Below are 22,892 nucleotides of genomic sequence, written 5' to 3' on the forward strand. Positions count from 1 at the left end.
TTTTTTTCAATTAAAATGTCACCTCTATAGATAACACTCTATATGTATTGCGAGCGTACCTTTCTGGATCCCTCGCGTAACGGATGACGCTGGCCATCATCACGGATGACGCTGGGTGTCATCCTTCCTAATGTGAATGCACCCATGTGCATCACATACCTAAGGGTTGGTCACAAATGTGAACCACACCCGAGTGCTGGGTCTGATTACTAATATTCACCAAGTGTACTTGACGGGGGCTGTGTAACATTATAGCAGCTTTAGCCCGTTACATTATCCACCCCTTTAAGAACGAATTTACTTTTTTTAAATTCGTCAAAGAGGAGAGAGGAAGTGCGAGCAGCTTTACGCGCCGCTAGACCACTGAATCACTCTAGCGCACGTGTTTCCATACACAGAGCCAAAGATGCCACCTAAAAGGAGCCACGTTTGTGGGTCGTCTGCGAAGACGCCCACTCAACATCATACTAAGCGCACGCGCCGCGTTAATTCGCCGGCCGCGTCTAATGCCTTAGTCGGAACGCCGACAGTTACTGCTGCTGTCGCATTAACAGGGAAAAGGGATCCATCCCACTTTAAGAGTGAGTATGTTGATCCGTCGCTCATTGTCGACTACAATGAGTCGACACCGTTGTCGTCACCTCATAGTAGTGACGCGGACATTGAGCTCATAAGGAATGATGATAGCGCATTATCGCCCATCCAAACTTCACTCATGGCTCACAAAATGGAGACAGCATCATGAACGAATGCTCTCTTGTCGTCTGCGCTGGAAAGCGCAGCGACAGGTAATGAGAGCGCTGCCTATAAAGGCGCAGCCGCTTCTCCGTTGGGTGTAACCACAACGCCTTATGCTCAGACCATAACCCATAATGGTTCCGACATAGAGGATTCGGAGTCTAAAGCTCCGCCGACGACATGTGAACGTGCTCAGTCGGTGTCATAAGCCAGTCGTTTAGAACGTTGCTATGTGACGGGTGGCATATCTCTGATGACCACTCCATCTTAATGGCCTCATTTCAACGGGCCAAGAGCGTCGCTCCTTGAGCGCGCTCTTGTAGACGCCCATAATTATTATGGCGTCTTTAAGTCATGGAGGGATCAGGGAATATTGCTTGGACGTGTTTTCTCGATCCCGGTCGTGTTGCGTTCAAATGAAACGCCCGACCAATACGAGGCGGAATGACTGCGCCGCAATCATCCGCATTCCGATGCGATTAAACAGCGGTCGCAGCGAGTTAATTTCGCCCGCTTGCGTGTGGAGGAAATCATGGGCGGTACTGTACCCCCTGTTTCTTCTCACAACGCTACTTCTGCTAGTCCATTTGAGACTAGCGAAGAGGCCTCAGCTGGTGCTCCTTTTCATAGGCAGCCACCAAGCGGGTCACATCAATACGTAGGGTATCGATCGGTTCCCAAGAGTCAAAACTCTTCCGGTAACCTTTTCATTGGACGAGGATCTCATACCTTTTCCTTACGGAACGGTGGGCAAGCAACCTTCCAACAAAGAAGCGTTGATTCCCACCCGTATCCATCAGTGCCGTTGGCGCCCGATAGGAGTGGCGATCTCGCCCACCAGCTCGCAGCTGCCTTACCTTCGTCCGTTCAGTCGCATGCGTTAGCGCTGCTGAACGACGTATTGCGGATCTCGAGGGTCAAGTCTCACGACTGACCTCGAATCTCAATGATGTCCGAGCGAAGGTTCGCCAGGGTTATGAACGCCTGAAGACTCGCTTGGACCTTTTTGAACGGATAATGCTGAGGGATCCGCGTTACTCGTGTGATGTCCCTCGCTCTCCAAGTCCTGTTCGTGGTGGGAGCCATCGGTCCGATAGCTTTACGCCTTCACCGTCCCCCTCACCCGAACGACGCTCGACTCACAGTCGGCGTCACCATCGGTCTCCTTAGCCAGATGGGGATATGTGACCTCATTTGGGTCTACATACCGTTTTAGACGACCCCCGTAAAACACGGGGTGCGTGTTCATATACGAGGGAAGGGTGAGCCTATAAGTTAGGTCTCCAACCTCTTCTACCACCGTAAAGGGCCCAATGAAACGCGGCAACAACTTCGAAGTACCTCCAGATAGTACAGAAATTGCATTTTTATGTAGAGTAGCAGTACTTAATAGTACTTTTTCTCCCACTTTAAAGCGTTTATTATTTTTGCGACCATTTCGGTCCGCATATTCTTTTTGCTTGTTCGTTTTAAAAGTCAGTAATAGCATTATCGTTCAATGTTGATCAAATTTACAGTGGTATCCTTCGTATTGACCTTAGGATCAATGCGTGATAAACAAGAGCAATATTGGTCTTTGCTCCAGTGAGCCCTTCCTTAAACAAAAGTTACTCTTAAACTAGGTGGGTATGCGCTGATGGCGTAAGCCGTTCACGAAATACGGTTCTTGCTTCGTAGAAGCATGCGCTGAATTATTGATGGCAAATTCTACCATCGGCAAGAACTCGCTCCAACTCGTAAAAGAGTAGACAAATCCACGAATTGTCTCTTTGAGGATGCGATTTGCACGTTCTGTCTGACCATCTGCTTCAGGATGGTCAGAAGTTGACACCTTCAACTGTGTTTCAAGTAATTAAAACATAGAATGCCAAACCTCTAATGTGAATCTGGGGTTTCGATCTGAAACCAGTTCACGGGGTAACCCATGGAGTCAAAATATCGTGTCAACAAAGACACGAGCACAGCTTTTAGCTATGATCGACTCCGGGACTGCAGCAAGATGATTGATTTGGCTGAAACGTTCAACAAATACAAGAACCAATATTCTTGGTATCAACGTCTGAAAATCTGAAGACGAAGTCCGGTTTGCCAGCACTCTGCCGGAACAGGCAGAGGTTGTAATGGAGCACGTAATGACGCACTGTGCTCGACCCGTTAACAAACTTCGCAAAGCACGTGTATACTTGCGGACGAACTCATACTGGCGTGGCCAGTAGAAGCCGCGACTTATCGTGAGATAAGTCTTCTCACGTCCACGATGCCCATTTATTGGTGCGTCGTGGCACTCATAATGATGCGAAAACGCACATCATTATGAGTGGGGATGACGACACGAGGTGTGGCGCCAGAAATGGCTGTGTAATACAGCAGGACCATCGATTAATATGTATCGATCCGTTGAGGATCGATACAATTTTGACAATCCGTTCAAGGATTGTCGTGATGGATTTTTAAGATAATCCATCACTCTTTTAAAAGCCTTATTTTCTTGATAAACTTTTCTAACGGTGTCAAGTAATGTTGACGACGGAACACTTATTGCTGCATCAGTGGCTTATCCTTACTATTTTTTTGCTCGGCTCAAAATCGAGCCGGCGAGAAGGGGCATCAGAAACAACATTAAGTCGTCCTAATTTATATTTCACAGAGACATTATACTCCGCGAAGAACGACAACCATCTCGCCATTATTTGCGAGAGGTGTTGGCTGTTTACGATCGTGCGTAAAGACGTATGCTCCGTATAAACAATGAACGGTCTATCCCCCAGGAGATAGACCCTAAACTTCGTGAGTGTGAATTACATGGAGTTCCTTGTCATGCACTGGATAGTTGTGTTCAGCTGGTTGAAGCTGATGCCATATTGCATTAACGCACAGCCGATTGCAAAATCGTTGGCGTCACAGATCACATGAAAGGGTCGGCCTTCGTCCGCAATCGCCAGGATTGGCGATTGCATCAAGCTTTGCTTGGTATCCTTAAAGGAACACTGAGAAGCAGCGTTTCATGACCACTTTTCATTTTTCTTCAACAAAGAAGAAAGATTTACTGTCATTTCGGCATAATTGCGTGAGTACTTGTGCAGGTACGCCGCTAAGCCGAAAAACTTTCGAAGTCCTTTTACATCGACTGGCACAGGTCAATTGATGATCGCGTTGATCTTTCCTGAATTCGAGCGTACATCGTGGTTACCCACGATGCACCCAAGAAGTGGTATTTCGCTTGCACCGAATATACCCTTCTTGAAATTTGCATACAATTTGTGTTTACGGATAAGTGTAAGAACCTTTCGGACGTGGGTACGATGTACTTCAACGTCCGACTTTCCGTTCATGGCTCTGCTATGAACAAGAACGACATCAAAATAGCTCGGTGCGAAATTCCGTACCGATCTTATACGCATGTCTTAAATGCCGCAGGGGCATTAGTAAGCCCCTGTGGCATAACTAGCCACTCCCATAGTATTCCGCTTGGGGTGCTTACTGTTGTGAACGGGATACCCTGTTCACGCATAAGGATCTGATAGAATCCATCCATCAGAACCATTGACGAAAAAATAGTACTCTTTGACATACCATCAATGATTATGCCTTTTTGAGGTATCGGTTTTTAGGCCGGTACCGTTGCAGCGTTCAATTTATTGAGCGCTTGTACAATCCGCCACCCTTTTGTTGCTTTACGCACACAGAAGGTCGGAGAGCTATCTGAAGAGGTTGACTCCCTCACATGGCACGCTGCTAAGCGATTGGCAAAGAATTTGTTGATCGCTCATATTTGTTCACGAGGCAATGACCACTGCTTCATGACACAGTATTTCGAACCTGGAATCAGGTCGATTTCGTATCGAGTGCCTTTATCCTTAAGCAACTCGCACGGTACGGACTCAGGAAATGCATCCTTGTATTCGATCAAATCTTTATGTAAAGGATTTGTCTTCAAAATTCCCTCGAGTGGCACGTAAAACGTTCCATCCGAGTCTTCTCATCGAGGATACTTTCGTCCGTCGATGAGCTGCTGAAAATCCGTTCGTTCTCAGTAAATACTTTTGTCGACCGAATATAGGCCACATAGTTGTCATCTTTGACAAGTACGCAAATCTGCTTGACTTTGCCACTACGCAGATCACGCAAGAACCGTTTCGTTTCTAGCGTTGGCAAATGAGTTATCTCCGAAGTTGACGTCGGGGGCGCTATCAGATAATGTGTATTAGCGCATACACTTGATACGTTGCTTACTGAGACATTTAATGTCTCAGTTTTCTCTTTGGAACCTTTTACGAAAGAACCTGGGAAACTTTGACCACACGTTTCTGGGACTTATTCCCGAGAAGTCTAAGCTGCTAAAGGAAAATTGTAAGGCTTTAGAATAGAGTGTTATTATATTAGTTTCCTACGTAAGGATTTTCAATCTACTACTGACTTATTATATCATTAACTAACTATGTATGGCGCCTACTTGCGCACCGCACAACTGTATTTTGTGACGATTGCGGTTGATTAAAACTTAAATTAATTAATCAAGTCTTATTGCGAATATTGAAACTATAAAGTCAAAATTAATAAAGATAATAATTTTGTGGAGTAACAGAGTAAATGCCTGAAGCAAAGTGGAGACAGAAGCTGTCAATCGTTTTCAAGAGGGCGACTTGTCGTCATCTTACGTATTGAAGATATAAACCTGGTTGATCCTGCCAGTAGTCATACGCTTGTCTCAAAGATTAAGCCATGCATGTCTAAGTATAAACAATTTTGCACTGTGAAATTGCGAATGGCTCATTATATCAGTCATAGTTCACTCGATAGTACATATCGATATTCAAACGAAACATTTCAACGATTGTCCTTTGTAATTTCTTATTGAATAGTCTCCTTCTAATTGTAACGGGGTGTATTGTATACAAATATTATACGAATAATTAGTATTAATTTCTATGGGAGGAGACCGCCCACCACTATCCGAATATTAGTATGATAAAGTTGGAAACTGCATCATATTGCAGCTTACAATTGAGCGAATTTCTGGTTATTCTACGCTGCCTGCGTTAGTACTTAGAATAAATGACTGCACATCATATGATGTGAATAGGGCGGACTTGACTTTGACAATGCCATAAGTCGTGATTGGAGAGTAAATTCTGCAAAGGCACGACTAACGTGAAGCCCCCTTCTCTGCGTCAAAAACTAATGCGATATGCGACCATTTCCTCTATCACGCTTATACGACGTGGGCACCCGCAACTTGAATTATCTGGACGCACAACCATCCTCAAAATTTTCTAGTGTCATGGGCCGGCTTCGTGTGATGCTAGCAATTAGCTGGGTTCTAGCTGCGTATGGTACGTAACGCAGTGAAGTTGACGAGTTAAATGCTTATCTAATGGCGAATTCTTGCGGTATTGTGTCAATGGACAGCAACAAACGCCGTAAAACTGAGCGAAGGAACGAAGTTTGACGGCGTGGTTTCGAGCAGAGGGAACCGGTTGCTAGTTGGAAAAGGTATGGACATGTCGCTAGTGGACAACAATTACACACCCGCGCAGGTCACGACGAATGAAGAGCGCTCGATTGGTGGTGTGTGGCCAACTTCCAAAGGATTAGTACTGCTTTCAGATCCCAGCGTTGTAGGCCCTGCCAAGCCGTTCGACGGCGGCATGAAAACATATAAGCGCAGCAACGTGGCATATCAATCGGGCGCCAAGATGACTCGAGCAAATGCCGTTTTCATCGTCCAGGCTGGTGGGACGCTTAAAAATGTGATTATTGCTGGGGGCGGCGGAGTCTTCTGTGAAACGCACAACTGTGCGCTTGTGAATGTGTGGTTCAAGGATTCAGTACAAAGTGCGCTACATGTTAATTCGGGCACTGGAATTACGACCATTACTGGTGGAGGCGCGAGAAATGTGGCGCGTCGAATCGTCTTTTGCCAGGCATCGGGCACTGTTGTTGTTAACGGCGGCTTTTACATGGTAAATTCTGGCAGACTATTCGAGTCTTGTGGTACGTGCGGCCCAGTTAAGCGTGCTGTCATCGTGGACGGTATTGTGAACGTCAATCCGACTGCGGAGCTTATTCGGATGAATGCAAACTACAATGACCGAGGTGTCATTTCTAAGGCAATTATTACGACGTCCATGGCCAATTATCCTGTGTGCACGTGCTTCGAAGGCGGCGCTACTCCGCTGATGCTTGGAAAGGGGGCGTTAGCTTTGGTGTGCCCCAACTCAAGTGCTGCAGTGACATTTAAATCTTGAAAACATTAGTAAGAGCAACGGGGTGGCTTTATACACAGACAACAGCTTGCAAGCTTTCTTTCGGCTAGAATGTTGTAGACTTAATTAAGGTAATTCCTATCGCTAGCAGGGCATTCTCACTATTTAGTTTGCTTTTTGAGTAGCACGTAGTATTTTAAGCCCGTTAAATTGTAATTTTCTTTCTGCGGCTAAGAAATGATTTGCGATTCTGCGCAATGTGGGCTTTGTTTGTGCTATGAAGCGCTGGATTACGACTTTTTTGTATATCCTTAAGCGCTCAAAAGATATATATCCCCGCGCTACAAGCCAATTTTAATCACCTTGAGCCGTATTTCATCTCGCGTCTCGGCAAGATCTGACTCGCGCATTTTTTTACAAATGAAAAGTCGAGTTCATTGGTCTCGCGTGCAGTGGATCTCCTCGAGAATTTGCAAGCTCTTGGCAATGCTCGCTGAGCCTGCATCATTCGATCCTATATTTCGTTTGGTCAGGATTGTATGTTGTTGCTTCTGCATGTCGCAAATGAATCTAATTCGAATCCAATATTATTTTCAGTCTCATTATTTAGAACCGAATATCGTGTACAAGAGGTTATTGTTCGTGACCACTCCATCTCATGCGCGTGCCGACCTATTTGTCGCTACGGCGTCTGCGCACCCAGGCTGCTCACAAAAAAACTCTTAATTTTATTCTTCGGGCCTTTGGAGATTCAGCAGACCCAGCGAAAAGGAGTTTGACGGGTACCTTGGTGCCATTAGCCGATTTGGAGCTTGCTATGCCGCATTTAAATGGCACAACAAATGGGCTCCACGACGACACCGATAACAAATTGCAGTTCGATAAGCAAAAACGGTTGATTAACAATTATGAGGCTCCGAAGTTACAGGACGTAGAATTCACGGCTCAGCGCATAGGATTTCCTATCAGCGAAGCTGAGCTTAAGGAGCGTACTGAATTTATCGACGACGATAGCATCCGCGAGGAGTCTAGGGCTGAAGCAACGGCTAAAGCTGAGCGAATAATGGCTGTATTGCGTCACTCGATGTCGGAACTTGAAATTGGAAAGGTTATTCACCGGATTGCTCAATATGCGACGCTTCCGCGTGTCACAGGCCTCTCGAGAAAGCAATTTTTGCGCTCCTTAGATTCGCGATTTGGAGAAAATAATACTAAGGAGTATTTTTACATGCTTGCGTTCTTGCAAGGAAAAGATGATATTATTGATCAGCTCGAAATTGACTCCCGTATCGGCAGCGTCACTTCTGAAGATAAGAACAAAATCGTTTCAATGGAGTCTGAAGTTATCCAATTTATTAACGACGAATTCGTCGTGCCTCAAATTATGGGTTTGCATCCAGATATGGTAGCTGACCCCAAGTTTGTGAGCATTGTATTTTGCTATTGTCGTCTAGCGTGTTTGAACTCGCTCAAACTCATGCAGCGTCCAGCTGCGGGATTTAATCGTGGCTCTAAATCAAGTTTGTGGCAAGTTAAGGCCGATTTTCGTAAAGTGCTGGACATCGAGGGATATTCGCATTATGCGGACATGCTTGGGCTAGATAAGCTGTCAGGAAAGGAGGAAAATGAGGATACAGATGCTGTAGACGCTGAGTGGGAGGAATTTAATCTGGAGAATGACCGCATCGACTTTCGCATGTTGCTATCCCAGACGCAGGGTATTGTGGATATTATGAAGAGTGAGCTATCAAATGAAACCATTTCAAAAATGCTCGTAGCCATGCTAGCATCGGTCAAGACTTCTAAATTACACCGAAAAATATTTCAGGAAATGGTGTGTAACATTCAGACAGCATTCCCTGATGTTTATCACGAACAGCTCTTGTCAGAGTTGGTGCCATTCCTATCGGGCGACAATGCTACCTACCGAGATTTTGACTCCGACATTGCGACGAATGCACTGCAGCACCATCAAATGCGGAACGAAGCCATTATTCGTGCTTTGCTGGAAACGCGTATGCGTGTTGGTCATATTTTAATTCACGACATTGACGACCTGGAACCTACGCAATCAATTTCGAAGAAACTAAGCCCCAAGCAACACGAGAAGGTCATTACGACGGCTTGGAATATTGTTTCGGTACTCGATGATCGCAAGTATCACATGTTCTTCACCCGCTTTCTTAAGTATAAACTTGCGTGGAGGCCCAACCGTGCGACATTTGGTGAAACATTTTTGCTGGATGTGCGGAAGACGTTAGGCCCTCGCGATGCGGAGGTTATTATGCCGACCTTTGAAGAGGTATACCAGCAATTGTCAGTCGAGACGCTAACAATTTGCCGTGTGAAGCTTCGTCATTCTCGAAAATTGCTCCATGGGCGAGGCGCACTAGAGATATTAAACGAGTCCGGCCGCAAGCGCCTTGAAACGGCGTGGCAACCTTCGCATTGTGTATTTTACCGCAACTTGCCGCACGGTGTGACTAAAAAACACCTTAAGAACGCTCTCGCTCATGTTGGAGTTGTCAAGCGATTTTTCTTGTTTGCTAACCCCATTAATGGTCCGCCGGAGTCGCCTAACGAAGAAACTGACGATGAGGGAGATCAGAACGATGAGGAAGAAGAGGAGCCAGAAGACGATAAAATCATTCACCCTAACGATGTAGACAGCGCTAAGAAAAAAAGGAAGCTTAAAAACAAAAAGGCGGACATCTCATTGCCCAAAGGCAAAGATCTTAAGCCTTTGCAGATGTCAAAATACAAGGAGAAGATAATTGCAAGTGACAAGAAGACGCCGTACCAAGCGGTTGTAGAGTTTGAGTCTGAAGGTGCGTGTCGTAAAGCGACTATGCGCGCGCTGCAGATCTTTGGCGTCATGATGGCAGGCTGGAATGAGTATCGTCCAGTGTTCTCGTCGCCAGCTGACAAGCGCTCGGGTGTCACTCTTATGAATATTCCATACGGGGATACAGTCGGTCACATTGTGGACGAAGTAAATAGTATCCTTGTAAAAGCCGGTTTGAACATGAAGGTGTCAGGCTTGGTGCCTCGAGGGGTCATGCTCACGAACGGCCGTCTGGACCTGCAATTTCCGTCTTTTGTAGAGGCTGCGCAAGTGATTGAGCTGCTAGATGAACATGTGCGCAAGTTGAAGTGCCGTCAGATACTGTCGAATAGAGACGCTGTCCGCTTGAATGAATACATGAAGCTAAAAAAGAACCTGGAAATTAAGGCCAAGTCCGAGGAAAAGACGAGAAAAAAAGAGGAAGAAGAGCAGCTTGCACGTGAAGAGGAAGGGGATGTGCAATATGATAACGACTCTATGTTTTTTGGCGTTGATGAGGAAGAGGACGAGGATGATGAAGACACAGCAGAAGACGATGACAGCAAGAAATCGAAGAAAAGATACGTTCTTGAGGTGTCGGAAACCCGTGAAGAGTACTTTTCTGAGTGGCTGGAGGTAGAAGCAAACATGGAAGCAGAGGAACTGGCACTTGGCAAAATGCCTCGACCATTTGACGTCACGTGGACTCCATCGCCAAACCCCAGTAATAGACACATGTATCTATAGACAAATAGATTACGTAGGTGTAGTCAATTAGGTTCCCTGAATGCACTTAACTGCTATAAAGCCCAAAGCTGCTGTTAAAAGAGCAGCAGATCTTTTATTACATGGTCTGACACTGAAGCAAATTCGACATCAGCCCCTGAGCGCTCGCAACCAGCAAATGCATCAGCAAATCGCTTGTCCCGCGCCATCATTCGCTCCAGAAGAGCGTTCGACTCTGCATAACGCCGAATCAAGTGTTCGCAAAAGCTGTCATACGTCTTGTTCTCCTTGTAGATAAGTCTCCCAGTAGCGTAGCTAGCAGTGCGATAAGCTTCTACGAAGGTACCTTCAATACCGTTCTGAGCCTGCGGCTGGAACACAACCCAACGTTTAAAGAGCCACGGCAACGTGCTCTCATCCTGAAAATCACGCTCTTCTAAGACGCTTTGTTGACAAATGATAGCACGATGTCGTTCTGTGATATATCGTCGGCACACGATGCTATTATAGCTGACATTTGGCACACCATGTACATTCAGTGACCACTTGCCCGAAGTCTTGCAGTACACGTGCGCGACATCCTGATCTAATGGCGTGACCACTACATAATGCTTCTTAGCATGCTTTATTGAGATCTTTTGAGCCACATTCGTCTCCCAGCAAAAGTCAAACATGTCATTGGCGTTGCATGGAAAAAACTTTTGGTTGTGAATCGTATAATTCTTTTCTGTAATGGCAAGACGAAGTTGCCAGCCGTCCATTTCAATTGGAAGGCAAGATATTACTTCCGGAGAGAAGCTGCAGCTCTCTAGACTAATATTCACACGCACAAAAGACGCAATATTTATAAGTTCTGTTTTGCGCTTTTCACTCAATGAGTAGCCCGTGGCCGGATCGATCGTATGGACGCTGCTGGCATCGTCCGTTTCAATATGATTAACGGAATCATTGCTGAGCATGCCGTCCGTCTCTTCTCCGCTATTTTCGTACATTTTAAACGGAAGCAGGTCTGAGCTGAAGGATACAAGCGGAGCAGAGGGAGCCACAGCGGGACTGGGCCGTGAGCCGGAGCTAACTTCTTCCACTTTTCGCATACTATCGTCGACAAAGTGCGAGAGACGCGCCGCACGCTGCTGCTGCGACAGCTGGCTCTGCAAATAGTTGATTTGGTCTTTCAGCGCCGCATGGAGCTCTAAGACATGGGTTCGGAGAAACTGAAGTTCCAGTTTCTGTCTTTTACGACAGCGCCGGGATGCCGCATTGATCTTAAGCTGCCGTTCACGTGATACTTTGGTCTTTTTTGCAGCTGTTGTTGTTGAAATAGATTCAGCTTCCCGTTGCATTTGTCTGGAAACTGACGCAACAACTGGCGCTATATTTTTTCGTCTTGTACTCAAGGTGTTACTACTTGTCGGCCTCGAACGCATAGCTAACATTGACGAGGCCACAGCCGCCGTTGGTGAAGTCGTAGCTCTTCTTTCTGGTGTGGCCATCATCTCAAAGCCACGCTTACGACTGCTTTGTCGCGCATAAAGTGTTGCTTGAGTTACGCTTAGCTCTAACTCTAGTGGGGGGCGATCGTTGTTTACTTCTAGCGCTGTGGAAACTGAGTTATCCATATTCAGATATAAGCCCATTAGAGCATCAGAGGAGGGTCCAGAATTACTCAAATCTACGTCTGCGAGCTCGTTCTTCAAGTCATTGGCAGACTGCAGCATCGTGTGGTTGTAGTCACCAATTTTGTGAGCAATAGCGTCGACTTGGGGCGGTAGATCCAGTCAAAAAATTAAAAACTGCTTCACTCAAGGATTTTTGCTCCTGAAAACTTTTAGTCGATCGTGTTGCGGTAAGTGAGGCAGATATTTGATCGTCAAATGATGGTTGCTTGTCATCTTCGTTGACGCTTTAAGTATTGGCTGTCAGTGGGCATTAGAGAAATGATAAATATTATTTCCTATGAGAGGAAATAATAAAGAAGTATAAAATTAGGGAACCGGTATAGGCACACCCCTTTTGGTAGCCAAACCCTTAAAAAATCTATTTCTGTATCTGTGAGAGTAGCGTAACGGTACTAACTTGTTGACAACTTGAGTTCATATTAAGAAACCTTTATGCAGGCCTTCCCAGCTTCAGTAGCTCGAAAGGCCTGCTAAAAGACTTCTTAATGATGTGTGTACTTTCTTTGTTTAATAGCAAGATGCTTTCTCAACAAAGAAAATACGAGCGAAAGCTGACAAACCTGAATCATAAGGAAGTTGCGGCTTGCTTGCGCCCATGGTGGGTACAAAAAAATTTCACCACTAAGATTCGTCAATTTGAAAGGTAAATATGCACTTCCGCAAAAGTTGGCATAAGTAAAGTAAATTAAATTCATCCTTAGCTTGACAGCCAAAGACTAACTAACATGCATGCGCAAGAGCACACCTCCGACCCTTGTCGCTTATTTCCAGCTCAACTTCTCTCTCGAGCTCGATTTGCTGCTCTTTATTTTCGCTCTCTTATGACTTGCCAATCAAGTGCGGGCGTTCTTGACTTTTTCTCACCTGTTAAAAACAGTTCATCTGACATCGCCAAACGAAAACACGGTTTATGATGCATTACACTACTCTCATGTAGATAGTTAATGTAGGCGGGCACGTCGTAATGCGGCCACGCTCTACTTAGACACACACCCTAGCACAGCGAGTAAGCGGTTTAACCTGCTTCTTTTGCGTGCAGTGAGGTCGTTGTGGTGGGCGCGTTAGCGTCCTCACCCAACGCACTAAGTACTTTGATTAAGTGTCGTCACGGGAGCGGTAATCCGGCTCCTCGTCATTTATCAAGTAGGAAGTAGTTTTTAGACTGATTTATATTTAATCGTATTTAATATAAATACCTTTTTTTATTAATCAAAATGTCGTCTCTATAGATAACACTTAATATGTATTGCGAGCGTATCTTTCGAGATACCTCGCGTAACGGATGACGCTAGCCGTCATCCCTCCTAATGTGAAGGCACCAATGTGCATCACATACACAATGGTTGGTCACAAATGTGAACCACACCCGAGTGTTGGGTCTAATTACTATAATTTAGTAATTGACCATACCCTTAAGTACACCAAGTGTACTTAACGGGGACTGTGTTACATTAGGGCAACTTTAGCCCGTTACACCACCCCCCCTTTAAGAACGAATATACATTTTCAAGTTCGTCAAAGAGGAGAGAGGAACTGCGAGCAGCTTTACTCGCCACTAGTTCACACAATCACTCTAGCGACCTGTGTTTCCATACACGGCGCCAAAGATGCCACCTAAAAGGGGCTACGTTGGTGGGTCGTCGGCGAAGACGCCCACTTAACCTCAAATTAAGCGCACGCGCCGCGTTAATTCGCCGGCCGCGTCTAATGCCTTAGTCAAAACGCCGACAGCTACTGCTTCTGTCGCGTTAACAGGGCTAAAGGATCCATCAGTGAGGATGCTGATCCGTCGCTCATTGTCGACTACAATGAGTCGACACCGTTGCCGTCACCTCATAGTAGTGATGCGGACAATGAGCTCATGAGGAAGGATGATGGCGCATTATTGCCCATCCAAACTTCTCTCATGGCTCACAACATGGGGACTGCAGCATTCACGAATGCTGTCTCGTCGTCTGCGCTGGAAAGCGCAGCGACAGGTAATGAGAGCGCTCCCCATAAAGGCGCAGCCGCTTCTCCGTTGGGTATAACCACACGCCTTATGCTCAGACCATAATCCATAATGGTTCTGACATAGAAAATTCGCTAAAGCTCCGCCGACGACACGTAAACGTGCTCAGTTGGTGTCACAAGCCAGTCGTTTAGAACGTGGCTATGTGACGGGCGGCATACCAAAGATGCCTCCCCCATCTAAATTGCCTTGTTTAAAACGGACCAAGAGCGTCGCTCCTAGAGCGCGCTCCTCTAGACGCTCATAAATATTATGGAGTCTTAAATCATGGATGGGCCAGGGAATATCGCTTGGGCGTATTTTTCCGATCCCAGTCGTGTTGCGTTCAAATGAAACGTCCGACCAATACGTGGCGGAATTCCTGCGCCGCATTCATCCGCATTCCGATGCGATGAAACAGCGGTCGCAGCGAATTTATTTCGCCCGCTTGCGTGTGAAAGAAATCATGGGCGGTACTGTAGCCCCTGTTTCTTCTCACAACGCTGCTTCTGCTAGTCCATTTGAGACTAGCGAAGAGGCCTCAGCTGGTGCTCCTTTTCATAGGCAGCCACCAAGCCGGGTACGTCATTACGTAGGGTATCGATCGGTTTCCAAGAGTCAAAACTCTTCGAGTAATCTTTTCATTGGACGAGAATCTGATACCCTTGCCTCACGGAGCGGTGGGCAAGCAACCTTCCAACAAGGAAGCGTTGATTCCCACCCGCATCCATTAGTGCAGGCGGCGCCCGATAGAATGGCGATCTCGCCCAATTATCTTGGCTGCCTTACCTTCGTCCGTTCAGACACATGCGTTGAGCGCTGCTGAACGCCGTATTGCGGATCTCGAGGGTCAAGTCTCGCGACTGACCTCGGATCACGTTTTGATGTCCGAGCAAAGGCTCGTCAGGGTTATGATCGCCTGAAGACTCGCTTGGACCTTTTTGAGAGGATAATGCTGAGAGACCCGCGTTACTCGCGTGATGTCCCTCGCTCTCCGAGTCCTTTTCGTGGTGGGAGTAGTCGGTCGGCGGAAACTTTTTCGCCTTCTCTGCCCCCCTCACTCGAACGACGCTCGACTTACAGTCGGCGTCACCATCGGTCTCCTTAGACGGATGGAAATATGTGACCTCATTTGGGTCTACATACTGTCTCAGACGACCCACGTAAAATACGGGGTGCGACTTCATTTACGAGGGAAGGGTGAGCCTATAATTTAGGTCTCCAACCTCTTCTACCACCGTAAAGGGCCCAATGAAACGCGGCAACAACTTCGTAGTACCTCCAGGTAGTTTTCGCCTTCACCGTCCCCCTCACCCGAACGACGCTCGACTCACAGTCGGCGTCACCATCGGTCTCCTTAACCAGATGGGGGTATGTGACCTCATTTGGGTCTACATACCGTTTCAGACGACCCACGTAAAATACGGGGTGCGTCTTCATATACGGGGGAAGGGTGAGCCTATAATTTAGGTCTCCAACCTCTTCAACCACCGTAAAGGGCCCAATGAAACGCGGCAACAACTTCGTAGTACCTCCAGGTAGTACAGAAATTGCATTTTTAGGTAGGGTAGCAGTACTTAATAGTACTTTTTCACCCACTCTAAAGCGTTCATTGTTTTTGCGACCATTTCGGTCCGCATATTCTTTTTGCTTGTCCTGTGCGCTTGCCATTGCGTCACGGACTTTACGTGTGATGGCTAATCGCTCATCCACAAAGCGTTGAGCCTCGCTCACGCTTTTAGCATCAAACTCGCCTATGATACCGCCAAGAGGTCGGTCATAAGGCGTAGTTTTATTGACCACTGCTAAACTGGCAGGGTCACTAGGGCAAGTTTCTGTCTTTGAGATGATACCCTCATGGGTCATCGTCATATTGACGAAACTATGTCCCTCTTTCGCACCGAGCATAGTGAGGGGCCCTCCCCCACTAAGACTCGGGCTGCGCACAAACGAGACTGGCGTCCGAGGATGGCGCAGTCCGTTAATATAAAACGGTGTCTCACCCGTACTGGCGTGGACACTGTTATTTATAGCGAACTCCACAAAGAGCAATTGCTTGCTCCACTCTTTGGGAGCTGCTTTAGTGCGTAAGACATCCGCCACGACCCGATTGGCACGTTCTGTTTGGCCATCGGTCTGAAGATGATCTGCGGTCGACATGTGGAGGATGCTACCTAGCAGCTCGAAACACATGTTGCCAAAACCAGACGTAAGATCTGGATCCTGGTCCGATACTATGGACTCAGAAATCCCGTGTAGTCGCAAAACATGATTCAGGAACAAGAGAGCTGCCTCCTTCCTGTGATCGATGTTTAGCATGGTGCTTAATGCACCATTTTGCTCAGTCTATCTACAAAGACGACGAGCCCCGTCAGAATCTTGTGGTCGGGCGGTATGCCAAACATGAAGTCCAAACTTACTGACTTCCAACAATCCGTTGGAATTGGTAGCGGCTTTAGTGGCGCATTGCTGGACGGTGCAGGCTTAATGCGCTGACACTGTTCGCAAGAGCGAATATAGTTGGCCACCCATCTATAGGTGAGGCCACCAAAATTCCTCTGCACTCGTAAGAATGTCTTTTCACGGCCCAGATGCCCACTAGATGGCGCATTATGGAGCTCGTGAAGTATCATCAGCTTGAGATCTGTGTCATGAGGCACATAGATTCTCAAGGGATCACAAGGTGACAGCTGATGCCATAACAGGCCATCGCTGTAGCTGAAGCGATTTAGCTTAGCTTTCAGGTGTGACGGAAGAATTACCTTTCGTCCACCAAAGTGATCCAACAGCAGGCGACAGTGGTCGTCCTGACTGTAGCTCTCTTTTATCTCAGAGGCCAATGCGCTCGTCAGGTGGTATGCCTTCGTGGCTGCCAACGTTGACGGCTGAAATTGTGCTTTAGAACTAGACACACTTTCTTGGTGTCTTACTTCAAAGTCTGGTCTGCGCGATAAAGCGTCAGCCAAGACATTCGACTTACCCGGCTTATATTTTCAACTTTGCAATTGAATTCAGAGAAGAATGTGAGTCATCTTGCCATTCTAGGCGAAAGGTGCGGTGAGTTTATTGCGGTCCGCAGTGATGCGTGATCCGTGTAAACCACAAATGGTTCGGTGCCCAGTAGGTGTACTCGAAACTTGACAAGAGCATACTTTACTGAAAGTAGCTCTTTGTCATGCACAGCGTAATTCAGTTCCGCGGCTTTTATAGCCTGGACTGATAAGAGATGACACGGTCAACGCCGTCGTCATTCTTCTGCATGAGCGCGCTGCCGATTGCAAAATTACTTGCATCGCAGACGACGCTAAAAAGCTTATCCGCGTCTGGCAATGCCAAGACCGTTGCCTCCACAAGAGATTGCTTTTCTGATGTGAACGCATCATCTTGTTCTTTTAAATAAAACCCATTCTGCGTCCTTTTGAAGGAGGTCAGATAATTGTTCGGTTTGCTCAGCATACTTCTTGCTATATTTATGCAAGTAATTAACGAGCCCTATGAATTCGCGCAAATCCTTCACATGCCGTGGGATTGGCCATTCCTCTACCGATTTTTCCTTGCCTTGGTCTGCGCGTACACCATGTGTACCTACGACGCAGCCCAGCACAGGTATCTCGGGGACCCCTATGACGCACTTTTGCAAATTGACGTACAATTGGGCGTCCTATAAAGTCTGCAACACAGCGTCTAAATGACGCTTGTGCGACTCTATTGCGGTCAGCCCGTCCTCGGCCCTACTATGCACGAATACATCGTCAAAGTAATGGAGCGCGTAGGCACGGTGCTGACGCATCACGTGAGCCACCACCCGGTTAAATGTCGGTGCGTTTTTTCAACCTTTGGAGCGTCACAAGCCACTACCAAAGCATACCGCTTGGGGTGCATACAGCTATTTTGGCTACATCGGACTCTCTCATGAGTACCTGATAGTAGCCATTAATAAATCCAACGCGGAAAAGATAGTTGACTTTCCCATGGAGTTCAACAAAACATCTTTCCGCGGGATTGGCGTTTGCGCCGGTATGGTCGCCGTGTTCAGCTTATTGTAAGCATGAACCACGCGCCATTCACCTGTGGCTTTACGCACACAAAAGGTAGGGCTGCCGTGAGGCAATTTGCTCTCACGCACATGTCCCGCCTTGGCTCGTTTGTTGAAGAACTCATCGATATAATCGTCTTGTTCTTTCGGCAACGGCCATTGCCTGGTCACACAATACTTGGTGCTATGTTCGAGGACTATTTCGTGCCCGATTTCCCTATCTGCTGTTAGGCGGCTCGGCACTTCTTCTGGGAACACATAGCAACGTTTCCACAGAACCTCAAAGATCGGACTGTCTCTCAAGACATCCCAGCTTTGAGCAGCGAGCTGTTTCTTTTTGTCCGTTTCTAGGACGCTCTTGTCCATTGTGGACGACGAGCAACAGTCCAGCAAGTTCTCTTCTGGGACTGGTGTGACAATTTCGTGGATATTTTCTTCCAATTTTCGGCAAGGAACAAATCCCACGACATCTCCGAGAGATTTACTATCTCCTCGGCAGATTTAAAGACCTGTCGGAGCACCTCAACTAAGGATGCCTCCTTAATTTCGTCTTTGACGGCCTCGAACACCTCTTTCGAACGCCCGTCATCTTAAATAGGAACTGATCCAAAGGTCACTCGTTTAGACGTGCCTAAGGTCGTCCTAATCTCTCGGGTACTCGTTCTTCGAGTCACCTCGACCTTTGAGTGTGCCGTTGCTCTCCTGGCTAACGCACCTCTTCCAACCGCACCAGGCTCTAGGCACTGGGCCGGTTAATGCGACTCCTGCGAAGAGATAGCAACTGTGCATGTGCGCCAGTCTATCCATGGTTGGTGTCTTGCCAATTATGGTATGCCTAGGATGAGGTCATACGAACTCTCCATACCTAGAACTGTGAACTTCTCTTTACAAAAGAACTCACTAAAATTGAAGGCGTGTTCTACTTGAACTTCCTCAGACTTTACGATCGCACCGCTCGCTAAACGAACGGTCGCCTCTTTTCGCTTGCCATCCTGGCAAAGCGACTTAAATATCGCCGGTCTCTTTCTTAGAGCCGCTATTTTCACAAAATTTTGTAATGCCCGAATCCACTCGGAGGGTCATCACCTGGTCGTGTCTAGTACTTGAGCGCTATAGACCAGCAGGGTTCAGGTCTAAGATATCGAGACCTCAGGGACTATGCTACCCATTTGTTCGACAACTCTGAACTTAGGGATAGCTTCAGAGTCCGCGTCAGTAGGGCATCCCGCCCCTACTGCGCTCCTGCATTTCCCGACCCCTCAGTAGTCGATGCAGAACTCATGCGTCTCGCATGCTGGTTCTTGCCATCGCTTTTTGGGAAGGGAGTCCTCTTGCTGGGCATCTTTGCCCCAGCAGGGACCCTGGCATTGCAGCGAGCCATCAAATGGCCGCGCTTGCCGCATTTAAAACAGACCACGTCTGCATTGCCCAACTCCATGGGAGTGGCATCTGACCTCTTGGCCGACGGCTTATACCAAGCTGTCGCCGAGGCACTGTTTGTGTAGGATTGCTCCTCAACCAAGGCAATTTGGATTGCCTCTTCCATCGGCAACGGCACCTTTCTGAAAAGGGCCTGTCACGATGGGCCATGCCGTAGTCCGTTCATAAACGTAGGCACCTAAATGTGCTCCGGAATCGGACCTACGGTAATGGACGCCGACAGCGAGCGCATCTCTTGCACATACTCTTGCAGAGATCGCTTCGCCTGTCGCGCTCCAAAGAAGCGCGCCTGAAGCAACACTTCGTTGTTCGGCGGCTGTTGCATGGCGCGAATCTTTGTCTTAAAGATCGCCCAGTAGGGAGCGCCTTAACGTCCGCCATAAGCGCCGAGTAAGCCCACTCTGAGGCCTTACCGCGCATGTGCGACATGGCATACGACACCATCCGGCTGTCGTCCTCGATGAGCTGCGCGAAACCGCATTGCTCCAAGGCTGACACCCAGTGGACAATGGTGTGCGCTGCAGTTCCATGGAACTTGGGCGAGTCCATCCGAATGGGCCTAGGTTGATGCGGCCGGGCAGAGAGCATCTCAACAGTCCTGTTGAGAGCCTCGCTCCGAGCGTGCTCATGCCTCAGCTCATCCTGAGTCTGAAAAGGATTTCTATTGCTACCAAGTGTAGGCGGGCACGTCGTAATGCGGCCACGCTCTACTTAGACACACACCCTAGCACAGCGAGTAAGCGGTTTAACCTGCTTCTTTTGCGTGCAGTGAGGTCGTTGTGGTGGGCGCGTTAGCGTCCTCACCCAACGCACTAAGTACTTTGATTAAGTGTCGTCACGGGAGCGGTAATCCGGCTCCTCGTCATTTATCAAGTAGGAAGTAGTTTTTAGACTGATTTATATTTAATCGTATTTAATATAAATACCTTTTTTTATTAATCAAAATGTCGTCTCTATAGATAACACTTAATATGTATTGCGAGCGTATCTTTCGAGATACCTCGCGTAACGGATGACGCTAGGCGTCATTTCTCCTAATGTGAAGGCACCCATGTGCATCACATACACAAGGGTTGGTCACAAATGTGCACCACACCCGAGTGTTGGGTCTAATTACTATGATTTAGTAATTGACCATCCCCTTAAGTACACCAAGTGTACTTAACGGGGACTGTGTAACATTAGGGCAACTTTAGCCCGTTACAGTTAAGGTGTGTGGCTATTGCGATTCCCTAATGTAATTTTAGGCGGGGTGATGTACCAAAATCTAAAAGGGGATCTATTAGCGGTTGATACTAAGGCTTTCGTATCAAGAAACTGTAAAACTGTATCATGTCAAGCTTCTGTGTAACAATCTTCTGTCTACTGACTTTATATTAATATCAAATATGTATAGCGCCTCCGCTCCGCCCAATCCTGTATAGTAAAGATTAGCGTGGTTGTTTTAAACGTAAATTAATTAATCAACAGAACTATTGTTTTGTTGCCTCAATATTACCGAACTTGGTATTTTTGGAAGTATTAAGTCAAAATTATAAAATGTAATAATTTTAGGAACCGGTATAGGGACCCTTTTGGTATAGCCACACCTTCTCCTTCCCCGTCTATTTGCTTTAATTAGATAATAACTACAGATTAAAAATGACAACATAAAACATTTTTATTATTCCGCTATATCGCAAAATTAACAGTTATTCCTTTAGAGTCGTCGTCAGGGTTGCTCATAAATGTGAACAAAACCCGAGTGGTGGGTATAACTATTTTATTTAAGTAATTGGGGACCATTCCATCAAGTACCTCAAGTGTATTTACGGGGACTGTGTACCATTAGAGCAACTTTAGCCCTTTACACCACCACCTTTTAAGAACGAAGTTACATTATAAAATTCGTCAAAGATGAAGGAGGAACTGCGAGCTGCTCAACACGCTGCTAGTTCTCTCATTCACTCTAGCGACCTGTGTTTTCATACACGTTGGTGGTCGTCTGCGAAGCCACCCACTTAACCTCGCGGTAAGCGCACGCGCCGCGTTAACACTCCGGCAGCGCTCGCTTAAACGCTAAAGAGAGTCGCTCCTCTAGACGCTCATAAATATTATGGAGTCTTAAATCATGGATGGGCCAGGGAATATCGCTTGGGCGTATTTTTCCGATCCCAGTCGTGTTGCGTTCAAATGAAACGTCCGACCAATACGTGGCGGAATTCCTGCGCCGCATTCATCCGCATTCCGATGCGATGAAACAGCGGTCGCAGCGAAATTATTTCGCCCGCTTGCGTGTGAAAGAAATCATGGGCGGTACTGTAGCCCCTGTTTCTTCTCACAACGCTGCTTCTGCTAGTCCATTTGAGACTAGCGAAGAGGCCTCAGCTGGTGCTCCTTTTCATAGGCAGCCACCAAGCCGGGTACGTCATTACGTAGGGTATCGATCGGTTCCCAAGAGTCAAAACTCTTCGGGTAATCTTTTCATTGGACGAGAATCTGATACCCTTGCCTCACGGAGCGGTGGGCAAGCAACCTTCCAACAAGGAAGCGTTGATTCCCACCCGCATCCATTAGTGCAGGCGGCGCCCGATAGAATGGCGATCTCGCCCAATTATCTTGGCTGCCTTACCTTCGTCCGTTCAGACACATGCGTTGAGCGCTGCTGAACGCCGTATTGCGGATCTCGAGGGTCAAGTCTCGCGACTGACCTCGGATCTCGTATTGATGTCCGAGCAAAGGCTCGTCAGGGTTATGAACGCCTGAAGACTCGCTTGGACCTTTTTGAGAGGATAATGCTGAGAGACCCGCGTTACTCGCGTAATGTCCCTCGCTCTCCGAGTCCTTTTCGTGGTGGGAGTAGTCGGTCGGCGGAGATTTTTTCGCCTTCTCTGCCCCCCTCACCCGAACGACGCTCGACTTACAGTCGGCGTCACCATCGGTCTCCTTAGACGGATGGAAATATGTGACCTCATTTGGGTCTACATACTGTTTCAGACGACCCACGTAAAATACGGGGTGCGACTTCATATACGAGGGAAGGGTGAGCCTATAATTTAGGTCTCCAACCTCTTCTACCACCGTAAAGGGCCCAATGAAACGCGGCAACAACTTTGTAGTACCTCCGAGTAGTACTGAAATTGCATTGTCTAGGTAGGATAGCAGTACTTAATTGTATTTTTCACCCACTCTAAAGCGCTCATTATTTTTGCGACCATTTCGGTCCGCATATTCTTTTTGCTTGTCCTGTGCCCTTGCCATCGTGTCATGACTT

The 22,892-nt window shown here is 47.2% G+C and overlaps 3 protein-coding genes across 3 annotated transcripts; 2 read left to right on the top strand and 1 right to left on the bottom strand.

Annotated features, from left to right (window-relative positions):
• Positions 1–5,607: 5,607 nt before the first annotated feature.
• CCR75_005479 (uncharacterized protein) lies at positions 5,608–7,600 on the top strand. The gene is made up of 2 exons (XM_067963560.1): positions 5,608–6,071; positions 6,148–7,600. Exons 1-2 carry the CDS (start codon positions 5,927–5,929, stop codon positions 6,984–6,986), a joined length of 984 nt encoding a protein of 327 aa, XP_067822774.1. The 5' UTR covers positions 5,608–5,926; the 3' UTR covers positions 6,987–7,600.
• A 2-nt stretch (positions 7,601–7,602) lies between these two features.
• On the top strand, positions 7,603–10,515 carry CCR75_005480 (uncharacterized protein; the record flags this gene model as incomplete). Its single annotated transcript, XM_067963561.1, has 1 exon — positions 7,603–10,515. One exon carries the CDS (start codon positions 7,603–7,605, stop codon positions 10,513–10,515), a length of 2,913 nt encoding a protein of 970 aa, XP_067822336.1.
• Positions 10,516–10,589: 74 nt separating this feature from the next.
• On the bottom strand, positions 10,590–12,212 carry CCR75_005481 (uncharacterized protein; the record flags this gene model as incomplete). Its single annotated transcript, XM_067963562.1, has 1 exon — positions 10,590–12,212. One exon carries the CDS (start codon positions 12,210–12,212, stop codon positions 10,590–10,592), a length of 1,623 nt encoding a protein of 540 aa, XP_067822337.1.
• Positions 12,213–22,892: the final 10,680 nt, after the last annotated feature.

Source organism: Bremia lactucae, assembly GCF_004359215.1.
Source record: "Bremia lactucae strain SF5 chromosome Unknown BlacSF5_NotPlaced_17_SHOA01000003.1_2250557bp, whole genome shotgun sequence".
Lineage (NCBI taxonomy): Eukaryota > Oomycota > Peronosporomycetes > Peronosporales > Peronosporaceae > Bremia > Bremia lactucae.

Bases quoted from the DNA above. Each gene is read 5' to 3' on its own strand.
- CCR75_005479 (XM_067963560.1), top strand. From the start codon at position 5,927: ATGCGACCATTTCCTCTATCACGCTTATACGACGTGGGCACCCGCAAC. The intron at 6,072-6,147 runs GTACGTAACGCA...GTCAATGGACAG, and splicing joins CTGGGTTCTAGCTGCGTATG to CAACAAACGCCGTAAAACTG.